Below are 12,054 nucleotides of genomic sequence, written 5' to 3' on the forward strand. Positions count from 1 at the left end.
TTTATTTTGAGACAGGGTCTCACTAAGTTGCTGAGGATCTCATCAAGTTGCTGAGGCTGGCCTTAAACTTGCAATCCTCCTGCCTCAGCCTCCCAAGCAGCTGGGATTACAGGCATGCACCACTGCACCTGGCATGAAACTATAGTTTAAATGATACTGTCAACAAGGACTCAAGCAGCACCCAGTGCTCTTGATACTACATCAAGCTGCCTCTCACTATTAAGAGACATAAGCAAGGTGTGAAGTACATGCAGAGTATTGCAGATAGTAAGTGCCAGAGTTTGATTGGAGATGAGAGGTATCTCATGACTAGCATAAGTGACAGGAAAGACTTCATAGAGAACATAGAGAACTGAAAGATTAATAAGAATAAAAAAGGATGGGGGAGAACATTCTAGGAGGAAAGTAAATGGCATAAAAAGGCAAAAGGAAAGTAGCGTAAGTAATGGTGCTCTCTGCAGACAAGGACAAAGGGGAAAAAAAAAACTGGCTGTGCCAAGAATGCAGAGAGTGCAACAGAGATGAAGTGAGTGAAGTTGTCTAGGCTAGAACCAAATTGGGAAAGCAACCAACACCCATACAGAGATTTTAGAACCTGCACTTTCTCTATTCCAAGCTCTCCATCAGAAAACAAATTTATAGTGCCCTTGGCTCACTTCAGATTTTTTCCCTGCATGGCTTCTCACACAAAATAAATCTGCCCAACGCTGATAAACATGACAGGGCCACAGCTATCCCTACTCAAATCTCTCCTGCCTAGCAAGTTGTGCCAACACAGGCAAGGCTTTGTCAAATTCTTAGTGCCCAGAATGCTTCCCTTTGGCACTTTCCAGATGGCCACAAGTAACCTCACAAGGCTTTAGATACATTTACCTGCCTATGGAGTCCTCAAATCCATAATGCAATCAGCTAAGCCAAACAATGAGACATGTTGCATAAAGTTCTGACCCACCTCCTTCAGGAACACACTTTGCACATCCCAACAGATGTCTTATTCCACTAAACTGATACTACTAGAGAGCAGTACAGCATTCAGATGTTAGTCACCATATGTGTAATGGTTTGAATATAATGTGTCTCCCAAAGGCTCACATGTGAGACAATGCAAGAAGGTTTGGAGGAGAAATAATTGGGCTATAGTCTTAACCTAATCAGTGAATTAATCCCTGATAGGATTAACTGGTAACTGGGGGCAAGTGAGGTGTGGCTGGAGGAAATGGTTCTTTGGGGATATGGCTTTGGGGTATAAATTTGTATCTAGCTAGTAGAGACACCTCTCTTCTCTCTCTCTCTCTCTCTCTCTCTCTCTCTCTCTCTCTCTCTCTCTCTCTCTCTCTCTCTCTTTCTCTCTGCTTTCTGATCACTACTGAGCTGCTTCCCTTGGCCATACTCTTCACCATGATGTTCTGCCTCACCTGGAGTCCCAAAGAATGGAGCCAGCCTTCTATGGACTAAGACATCTGAAACCATGAGCCCTCAAATAAACCTTTACTCCTTTATAATTGTGCTGCTCGATCTTTTAGTAGCAGCAGCGAAAAAGCTGACTAAAACAATATGCAACAGATATTATTGGAATATAAATGCTCTCTAGCTAGGTGGTTCCCTGAAAGCAGCACTTGACACTGACTTTGAATACTCCTATTTCTGTCCAGTCCAATTTCTGTAAACATAATACAATACTGTGAACTATTTTCTTGTTCTCCTCTTTACAGGTTGCAGACCCCTAACAATACCAGATGACTACATTAGGTTAGAGACTCCACAACAGGGTGGGAATAACAACTGAAAAACAGAGAAAATTAGATTCTAGCCTTGGCTTAGCAAAATCTTGGGCACATTGTTCTTCTCATATTTAAAATGAGAAGTCCCTAAAATCCATTCCAGTTATGATATACCAGGATGTTAAGTCCTAGCACCTAATACCAATAGCCTAAAAAGAATATTTTTTCATCTGTCAATGTGTGAATCCCAATTCAATGCCATCTATAAATCTAACTCTCAGAAGCCATGCTGGAGTAGCAAAAGATCCAAGAGCAGTGGCTGTACAATAAGCTGCAAAATCAAAGGTACCCATCAAGGAGCTGGGAGACAGGACTAGAGCCTAGGATAAAGCTAACTTAGGACCAGGCCTCAGGAAAGCCCAAGAATCAGAGGAGTAGAAAAGATGGGCCCATGTCAAAGCAATGAAGTTGTGTAAACCAAAGGGTATGATACCAAAACGGTGTTCAAAAAGACTCTATAAACCAGGCATGATGGCTCATGTCTGCAATCCCAGTAGCTCAGGAGACTTAGGCAGGAAGCTCCTAATTTTAAAGCCAGCCTCAACAACTTAGCAAGACCCTATCTCAAAATAAAAATTAAAAAGGACTGGGGACATGACTCAGTGATTAAGTGCCCCTGGGTTCAAGCTCCAGGACAAAAAAAAAAAAAAAAAAAAAAAACTCCATAAGACTCTAGGAAATAAGATTCAGAGATGCAACTACCCTTAGAGACATGCTCCCTAAGTAAACACTCAGATTCTGACTGTTTCCCAGGCCCACAAAAGCAAAGATTGAGAAAACTACACTATCCCAACTGTACATCATTTTATAGTTTATAATGCCCTTTCATAAAAGTCTCATTTTATCCTCACCACAAACTTTTTCTTTTTCTTTTTTTTTTTTTTTAAAGAGAGAGTGAGAGAGGGGGAGAGAGAGAGAGAGAGAGAGAGAGAGAGAGAGAATTTTTTTTTTTTTTTAAAGAGAGAGAGAGAGAGAATTTTTAATATTTATTTTCTAGTTCTCGGTGGACACAACATCTTTGTTGGTATGTGGTGCTGAGGATCGAACCCGGGCCACACGCATGCCAGGCGAGCGCGCTACCGCTGAGCCACATCTCCAGCCCGAGAGAATTTTTAATATTTATTTTTTAGTTCTCGGCGGACACAACATCTTTGTTGGTATGTGGTGCTGAGGATCGAACCCAGGCCGCACGCATGCCAGGCGAATGCGCTACCACTTGAGCCACATCCCCAGCCCCCCAAACTTTTTCATTAAGGTAATTCCCTTTCTACAAATGAAAAAATTAAGGCTGAGAGAGATAAGGTAACTTACTCTCCATTAGGTCCATAGCTAGTAAGGAAAGAGACTCAAACTCCAAAGCTACTCTAAATCCAGATAGTTATGCCTCATGACTGTGGCCAACTCAGACCCTTCAGCAAACCAAAGCCAATCATCCTATTTTATGTCTAGGCTTCTATCCAGCTACACACACAGCATAGGTCTTTGTGGAATTAAACAGTTTTACAGCTACTCTTAAATGCTTTCTCCTAGAGAATAGCAATTATAAAAGTCTGGCCTCTTTAAAATCTTTCACAAATTTCTTCCAAGTGAAGTGAACCTGTTGGTCCCAAACTGCTCTGGATTGGGTGTTTTTGCTTTGTTGTCATTGTTGTTTGTTTTAACAAACACAGCAAGATTTCACTTATCAAGTGAATGAGAAATTCTAAGAATGAACTTTCTAAATATATCAAGCTTATTTCTTTCAATTTACCTAACACCTCCAAGGAAAATATTTTACAGCTTTTAATCATATGCCTAGTAAACTACAGCAGAACTAGACAATAAATCCAGTTCAATTCTAAAAATGTTATAGTATGCAAACTATGCCACATGTCAAACTTTGTGCTAGAAGTTTGAAGTAAAAAGTTAAACATCTGCTGTCCTAACCCTTTAGAAGCTTATGGAATAATAAGACTGACCCTCTCCCCTCTCCCCTCTCTCCTCTCCCCTCTCTCTCTCCCCTTCTCTTCTGCGACTAGCCACTACTGTCCTGCTCATAAAATCTCGGACAGTTAAAAAAAAAAAAAAAGGCTGATCCACAAACAGATAACTTCAACAATATAGACTCTATCCCCCAGAGCAGCACAGCTTTCACCATACTATTCAAAAACCTTTGTCAACTCAGCTATGATCAGACTATAAAAGCTCTAAGTGCCTGATCAGCAAGGAAATTTCCCCTTTGGAACATGCCAACAATGTGTTTTGGTAAAAACAGCATGGGCTTAGTACATAGATCCCAAGAGTTCTGATTCTGCCATGTTTTAACCCTGTAACCTAGAACACAAATTTCTCAGCAACAAGTCTTCCATCTTTAAAATGGACAAAAGTGATGCTAAATAAAAGATTGAAAAAAGATAAAAATACCTGAACTTGGATGAAACTTAGTACAAAGTGTCCTAGGTGAGAAGCAACATGTATAAAGGTTGAGGAAAGGCCCAGATTATGTATGTACTGAAACATAAGATAGTTTGAAAGAGAGAAAATAGAATCCATTCAAACAGGCTATCATTCCAGTTTTTCAACAAACTTTAATAGAAGTTAGGCTGAGCATAATAAAAACAGATAAAGTATAACACCTCCTTCCTTCCTCCACAAAGATCTTACATTTGTAAGGGAGTGTGTGTGTGTGTGTGTGTGTGTGTGTGTGTGTGTGTGTGTATCATTGCTATTCTCTAGGAGAAAGCACTTAAGAGTAGCTGGAAAACTGTTTAATTCCACAAAGACCTATGCTGTGTGTGTAGCTGGATATATACACACACATACATTTTATATATATAATTAGAAATGTATACAAAGTATCCTAGAAGAGATACAGAAACCTCTGTGTTGTTATTGTTTTATTTCTTAAACTGTTTTGGGAACATGGATATTCAATACATTATTCTTTATATTCTTTTTACTTTGTTATATATCTTAATATTTCATAATTTGGTTATCAGTGTAAAAAAAAAATCTCTACTATGGGCCCTGTTTAGTATCTTTTCTCTCCCTAAAAGCCTGGCAGCCAGAGTAGTTGAGTTTTCTGGAGAATCATTTCCCACGGAGGAAAATGTACCACAGAATGCCCTCAAAGCCCTCAGCAATGTTTCTCAAAAGGCAGCCCTGGAGGAAACCAAAAGGGACTCTTGGGACTGGAACCCAAGTCCTGTGGAGACCTAGGCAACCACTCCCCTCAATAATAACTCATCCCTTTCTTGCCAAACAAGTCTTATGACCTGTATCAAAACTGGGCTTTTTAAGGTGAAATAATCTGATTGCTACATTGTTGTTTTGGTTTTGGGCACTAGGGATTGATCCCAGTGCCTAAATCACTAAGCCACATCCCCAGACCTTTTTTTTTTTTCCCTTATTTAATTTGCTGATTTTTTTTTAATTTTTAGTTGTAGATGGACACAATACCTTATTTATTTTTATGTGGTGCCAGAGATCAAACCCAGTGTCTCATGCATGCTAGACAAGTGCTTTACACTGAGCCATAACTCCAGCCCAGAACTTTTTATTCTGATATAGGATCTCCCTAAGTTGCTTAGGGCTCACTAAACTGTTAAGGCTGGCCTCAAATGTGTGGGTCCCCGACTCACAAATCCTACTCTAGTATTGTACCATAACTTAGCTGAAACTTCTAAAACTATTATTTAATGCATCTCTGGGTTCCACGTTCTTCACAAGTGGGTTGAACTAACTGATTTTTCCATCTCTTGTGAATTAGGCAGCCACTTTTCATCTCCCCAAGATCTGAAAAAAATTATGGGGGAAACTGTAAAACCTCCCCCAGCTCTCCCATGCAGGCTAGTCACTTGCTCCTCTGGGCTTCTAACAGCCATGTATGTGTATGCATATATATGTGTGTGTATAGATATATGTATACCTACATATAACATATACGTATGCATAACACGTGTGTCTATACACACACACACACACACACACACAAATACTTCCATTAAGCATTTATGATTAAGTTGATTTTTTATTGTTGTTGTTGGTGGTGGTGGTTTTTGTTGTTGTTTATTTTGGGTTTTCTTTTGTTTGGTTTTCTTCACTTTGCTTTGGTACCAGGGATTGAAGCCAGGGACACTTTACTACTGAGCCACATACCCAGCCATTTTTATTTTATAATTTGAGACAGGATCTCACTAAGTTGCTTAGGGGCTCACTAAATTGCTGAGGCTGGCTTTGAATTTGCAATCCTCCTGCCTCTGCCTCCCAAATTACTGGGATTACAGACTTGTACCACCATGCCTGGATATCACAAAGCTTTGAGAGATGTAAAGCTTAGTGGCTGAGGTAGAGGTAAGGTGAAGAACTACCTGGAGTCTAACTCTGGTTCTTTTTACTATCTGCATAACCTTGGGCAAGTTATTAACCTATGATTTAATTTCCTCACCTACAAAATAAGGATAATAATATCTATTCCACAGGATGGTTGTAGGAATTAAGCAAAATAAAATGTTTATAATTGTGTCTGCCACATAAATAATAATAATAATAATAATAATAATAATAATATTGATGTTACTGTATTAACTTTCCTATTAGACACTGGGTTTCAGTTTTAACTAAATCTCTGTTCCCTTCTCATTCCCCTGAGCACCCTGTTTATGTTTTCTTCTGTGTCGCTCACCACAATAATATATTTATTTTTGTGTTTATTTTCCATCTCCCCAACAAGACTAACTTCCACAAAGTAGGGAAGATGACTGTATTGTTCATTCTTAAATCCCCATAGAAAACATACACAGTAACTGGTCCTGGACAGGCACTCAAATACCTGTTGAATAAACAGCACATGAGCTGGCATTGTTCAGTGTTTGCTGAATCAATTAACCTAGCTAAAGGTGATTGTCAAAGCTGAGGCCTGGAAGCAGATGATGTCCTGGTTGCCTCAGGATTAGTGTGTCCCTCTACCCAACCCCCAGTATTATCTTCAGCCAAGCCCCACCCACCTGCTCTTGGCCTCAGCCCAGTTCCGGGAGCCACCCTCAGCTAAAATTAGCATAGCTACCAAGATGGCCAGGCCATTTATAGCCTTGGAGGCAGCAGCAACTAGCTGGGTGGGCAGGCAGGGCTCTGGTCTGCCACACTATTAGGGATTGATTGAGAAGCCAACCACCACTCTTTATGTTGTTTAAGATGCCTATCCTCCAAGGCCCTATTTTAGCTATATACAACCAAATCACAATTCTTGATTAGAGACCCTCAATACTTCCAACATTGGCAGCCCCAACTACAGACTACCTTGTACATACTCTACAGAAAACATTTTTTGAGTTTCTGAAGCCTAAGCAAAGTTCCATTATCCATCAGGCCAACTTCAGAAATGCAGGCCCTGTAGCAACACAGCCAGGCACAGACCTTTACTGAGAAAGTAACTTAACACAGCTATTAAAAAGTCAGAAAGTGTCAGAAAAGACCTCTACACTGCTCATTAAGAAAGCCTCCTATCAGAGCATCTGCCTTCACTGCAGGGTCAGGCATTTAATAATACTTAGTGTATGCATTGGAAAGACAAAGCATTTTTAACTAAATCCTTCTTAGAATCAAATCTTACACCTAACTAAGAGACAGGTACTTTTATCCAAAACTGAATTTTCTGAGTACCTGCAACACACTCTCCAAAGATCTAAGCTATGAAGTCACCAGGGCCTGCCTAATTGCCAAAGAACAAGTCCCACCTAGCACTTCTTAATCAGGACAGGACCTGAGAAGATGGAAAAAGTCCAGTACTTAAGCATCAGAAGACTGCCTACAACACCAAGCACAGGACCCAGTTTCTTCACCGATGCAAATAAGGATGTATTATCCTACCCTTGATTCCAAAAGGGATACTATGAGACTTTATAGGAAAAATATCTGTGTAACTATAAAATACAAACTGAAGAGAACACAAATTTACTAGGAATGTTGAATCTGACTTAGAAAAGTGGTAGCTTTAAGAGCAAGTAAAACTCCTCCTGGGGCTGGGGTTGTGGCTCAGTGGTAGAGCGCTTGCCTAGCACATGTGAGGCACTGGGTTAGATTCTCAGCACCACATACAAATAAATAAAATAAAGGTATGAATAAAATAAAGGTCCATCAACAACTTTAAATAAATAAATAAATAGATAGATAGATAGATAAATAAATACTCCTCCTGTGTTGTGAGGATACACAGGGGTTGGAAAGGTTCCTAGTTGCAAGAAAATTTCTCCCCAAACCCTTTTGCAGAACCCAATCTATGAACCACCTCTTCTCTGTCTGAGTCAGAGACAAAGTCCCAGAAAGACCTAATGGGACAACCTACTAGAAAAATGGGACATCCAGGTTCCCACAAACCAGTCATTCACAGCACCTAGGATGTCTCTGAGACATTCCTCCCTAGAATTCATTACTATTGTGGCAAGAGAAACCAATTTCTGAACTGAGAAAGAAAAGGACAAAATCAATAAGAAAAGACCAAAAATGAGGACTCAATATAGGCCTCTTTAATATGTTATACGGAGGGCTGGCTCCATAAGTTTAAGTCATGGAGTGATCCTGAGGGATGCTGGAATGCCTCTTACCTTGGGGTAGGAGAGGAGATTCTTGAGAGCTAGCTAATGCCTAAAACTCAAAACATTCCTTTTAGGGGCTGGGGGGCTGGGAATGTAGATCAGTGGTACAGAACTTGCCTGGCATGCATGAGGCCCTGGGTTTGATCCCCTACCCCACCAAAAAAAAAAAAAAAAAAAGAATCTAAAAAATAGAATCCTCTCAAAAATATTCATTTCATGGTTAGAGTTTCATATATTGAAGTGGGAAAAATGGGACATATTAATTATAAACAGGGATATCATTGGGATCAGCAGAGGTGTTCCTCAGATGTCTTTCATAGCACAGTAAGAACCAAGCTTAGGGCTAGTCTTCAGGAGTCAAGGAAATTTCCTATAGAGAGACAGAATTAATTTGAAAGAAGAACCTACCCCCTATCTTTAAAAAGTAACAGCTAAGAGTGCCATGCTTGCATACAAGACAACACAGGCCTTATTGAGAAATCAGCCCTTGGGGAATCTGGAATCACAGAGCCCAGTCAAGTAACTTAAGGGTGGGGTGGGGGTGCCCAAGAAAAGGCCTACCACTAATGCCAGGTTCTGGATCCATCCATGAAAGTTTCCAACCACTGTATTTCTTTTCCTACTTGCATCAGCAGGTACTGAGCCGCCATCCCTTCACTTGAGTTTGCTAGACTCAAAATAATTCAGTATAACAACCCCCTGAGGGGGACCCTGCCTTCAGGTCACAGATCAGAGCGACTAGGCAAGAGAAATGAGAAAAGGCAACCGATCTTCAAAGTTTTATGTAAAATAAGTGGATTTAAAAAGTGTTCCCTTTATTGCAAGAGTATACCAGGACTCCTGCTATGTGACAAGTTCAACAAGTGCACAGGAAAAATCAGGACAGATAAAAAATAACATGGAATATCTATACTCATCAGTCAGAAGAAACAAAGTAAGTTAACAAGTAATATTAATATTAGAAATAATATTATGCTAATGTCCAAATAAAGGCCATTTTACTCCCTAGTGGTAAATAAGATCCCATCTAAGGATTTGCCTTGATATGTCAATTGGGCCCAGCTAAGAGACAGATTACTTAAAGGAAGGGAGGGACTAGGGTTCCCATGGTGGTTGGAACAGAAAGACAAACCTGAACACCAGGCTATCCAACAACAAGCTGGCCCAGCCTTGATTTTCCCTGCTCAGCCTGAGTGGTCTCAACCCCCCTCTACTATCAAGTGCTGAAACTGGCTAAAAGCAGCTCAGTAGGTCATCCTTCCACACAAGTAGTCTTAAGATGGAGCCTGATCTGAAAGGTCAAAGTGCCCCAAAGTCTTTTTCTCCTTGCAACAAAAGACATCCTGAGGAGGGATGAGGAAAGTTATTCAAGGAGATAGTAACATTAGCCATGACCCCTTAACAGAAAGAACTTCTTGGACGACAGAAACTAGACAATAATGTGTGGATTCTCCACCAACCTCACAGGTACAAACCTACATTGACTTACCCACTTTGGGCTACTCAGTTCTAAGTTAAAGCCCACAGCACAGTCCAGCCCGCAGCAAGGCCTTACCTGCTGCAGTGGACTCCTCAGAAGTGGCCCCTGAGCCGGTTCCTGTGGCCTTCTCGCTATGACTATGACTGAGGCTCTGGCCCTGATGCAGGAGAAGCCCCCAGAGGAGCCACAGGGCAAGACGAGCGCAAACATCCATGACTCTAGGTCTCAATCCACATGCGCCTTAAGTGGACACCTTGCAATCCCAGAAGCGAAGCCCAGAGTCCGGGAGTGCAGCCGACGGTCCCCAGGCAAGATGCCCTCCCAGCGCCGCAGCTGTCCAGCCACCTGCGGGCCTGCCTCCTCCGACAGTCAAAGGTCAAGTGCTCCAAGTTTGGGCGCGGGAGGAGGACCGGGCCTCTGGTCCAACAGTGGGTCCGCCGGAGCTGCAGCGGCCTGAGCTCGGGCGGCTTCCGGAGAGTTTGGGAAGGGTGGCTGCGGGGCTGCCGTCAGCTCCGCAGCCTGCTACACCCTAGAGAAAGGGGGCGGGCAGGATCTCCCGCGGGTACCGAGGTGGGGGAGGGAAAGAAGAGAACGGGGACACCTGACCTCGCCCCGCGAAGGAGCGGCGAGCAGAAGCTCGGGGAGGGCGTGCGACTCGCAGGCCCCAGCGGGTAGCGGCGTCTCCGGGATCCAAAGCCTCCTAGGCCGAGGTCAGCGCCTCCGCCCAGTCCCGTGCCCAGGCAGCCGGCGGTGCCCGGGTCTAGCAGGCATACGCACACCAGCCAGGCCCGGGACAGCGGCTCCTCAGCCGGCGGGCGGCACGGGGCGGGCCCGGGGCGGGCGGGGGCGTGCTCTCCCGCAAGCCCGCCCCGCGCCGCCCGGCCCCCAGCGAAGCCCGGGCCCGCCCCAGTGCCAGAGCTTATCCCGGAATAACCTGTTGGAAAAGGCTTCCCGGATCCCCCAGTCCCCGATGGGGTCTCCCGACCCCCCAGCCTATGCTGGTCTCCTCCAGGACCCCGGTCCCAAACCAAAGGTCAGGACCCTGCCTCCCTAGTTCCTCCGGATAGTCTCCCGCGCTAACCGCCCGCCCGCGGGCGGGCCCCTGACACGCAGTTGCTCAGGTAACCCAGGCCTGCGGCGGCGGCGGCGGCGGTAGCTGCCCTGCCCTGATCTCCAGGCCGCGGTGCTGCTCCACTCGCCTCAGCTCTAGAGCCAGGCTGACAGAAGTCCCGACACAACGACAGCACCCATGGAGCCGCCTGAGGCGACAAAAAGATCGTCTGGGTTTGGCGGGGGGGGGGGGGGGGCGCTACCAGCCCCCCACTCTCAACCGGCCTTTCAGACTCCGCCCTCCCGCCGCTCCTCACAACCAATCAGCTTCCACCTCTCTGCGACTTGGGAACCCGCGCGCTCCGTCCCCCGTGCGCAGCGGCCCCTGGTGAGCAAATCTAGGTAGTGAAGGCAGGACAGGCTCCAGGGAGGCCCTGCCCCTTTGCAGAGGGTTAGAGAGTGAAGGGAGGACCCGCCCTGAGGGAGGCCCATTAGGGCCTGTGAGCATTTATTTTCAGAGGAAATTATGACGAAAGCAAAGTGAAATATCCAGACCCTGTATGTAAAATCCCCCTACACATATATTGAGTCTGAGCTGAAAGCGTTCTGAACACACCCTAACTAACCCTCCAAGTTAAGTTGGATGCCCTCGCTTAGCTCTCATAACCCGTTTTCCTACCTGCCTCTCAAGCCCCCCACCCCTTGAGGTTTTTGCGGGTGTGGCCTGTGGCTGGTTCCTCCCTGCATCTCGCTCTCCCAGTTCTCAAAGTCAGTTGAAAGAAGTGGCATCGACTTGAGAACTAGTGCCCCAAAGAGAGCCTCATCTGGGCCTCCTTCAACAAAGCCTGCACTTCCTGTTCTTTTCTCAAGCACACTATCAGCAGATCTTTACTGAAAACTCCTCTGTGCCCTACCCTGTCCTTGGCACCCAAGGCAGAGAAGGGTTTAGACCCAGTCTCTTCTCTGACTGACAGTGCTAAATCACTCCTGTTTTGAGCAAGCCCTTTGAAGACCAGGACACGGATTTGCCCAACAGCTGCCTGGCTTAAGAGTTAGGCTGTTGATATAAAAATACATGTCTAACGTCATCTATTACTACGCTCCCCACTCTCTTAAGCTCCCATCACACTGAGTTGTTTTGTTGTTGTTTCTGTTTGTTTGTTTGTTTCAG

The 12,054-nt window shown here is 44.2% G+C and overlaps 1 protein-coding gene across 4 annotated transcripts in view; it reads right to left on the reverse strand.

Moving 5' to 3' along the window:
• Window positions 1-10,679, reverse strand: part of Stim1 (stromal interaction molecule 1) — a 215,609-nt gene extending 204,930 nt beyond the window's left edge. For 2 of the 4 annotated variants that reach the window (XM_026401087.2, XM_026401090.2), the window contains exon 1: window positions 9,909-10,678. In XM_026401087.2, the coding sequence (XP_026256872.1) occupies window positions 9,909-10,047 (139 nt within the window). In that variant the 5' untranslated portion in view covers window positions 10,048-10,678. Of the gene's footprint in view, window positions 1-9,908 lie in introns of all 4 variants that reach the window. The other 2 variants (XM_026401086.2, XM_026401091.2) reach the window with 2 other exon arrangements.
• Window positions 10,680-12,054: the final 1,375 nt, after the last annotated feature.

This window comes from Urocitellus parryii, chromosome 4 (assembly GCF_045843805.1).
Source record: "Urocitellus parryii isolate mUroPar1 chromosome 4, mUroPar1.hap1, whole genome shotgun sequence".
Classification (NCBI taxonomy): Eukaryota; Metazoa; Chordata; class Mammalia; order Rodentia; family Sciuridae; genus Urocitellus; species Urocitellus parryii.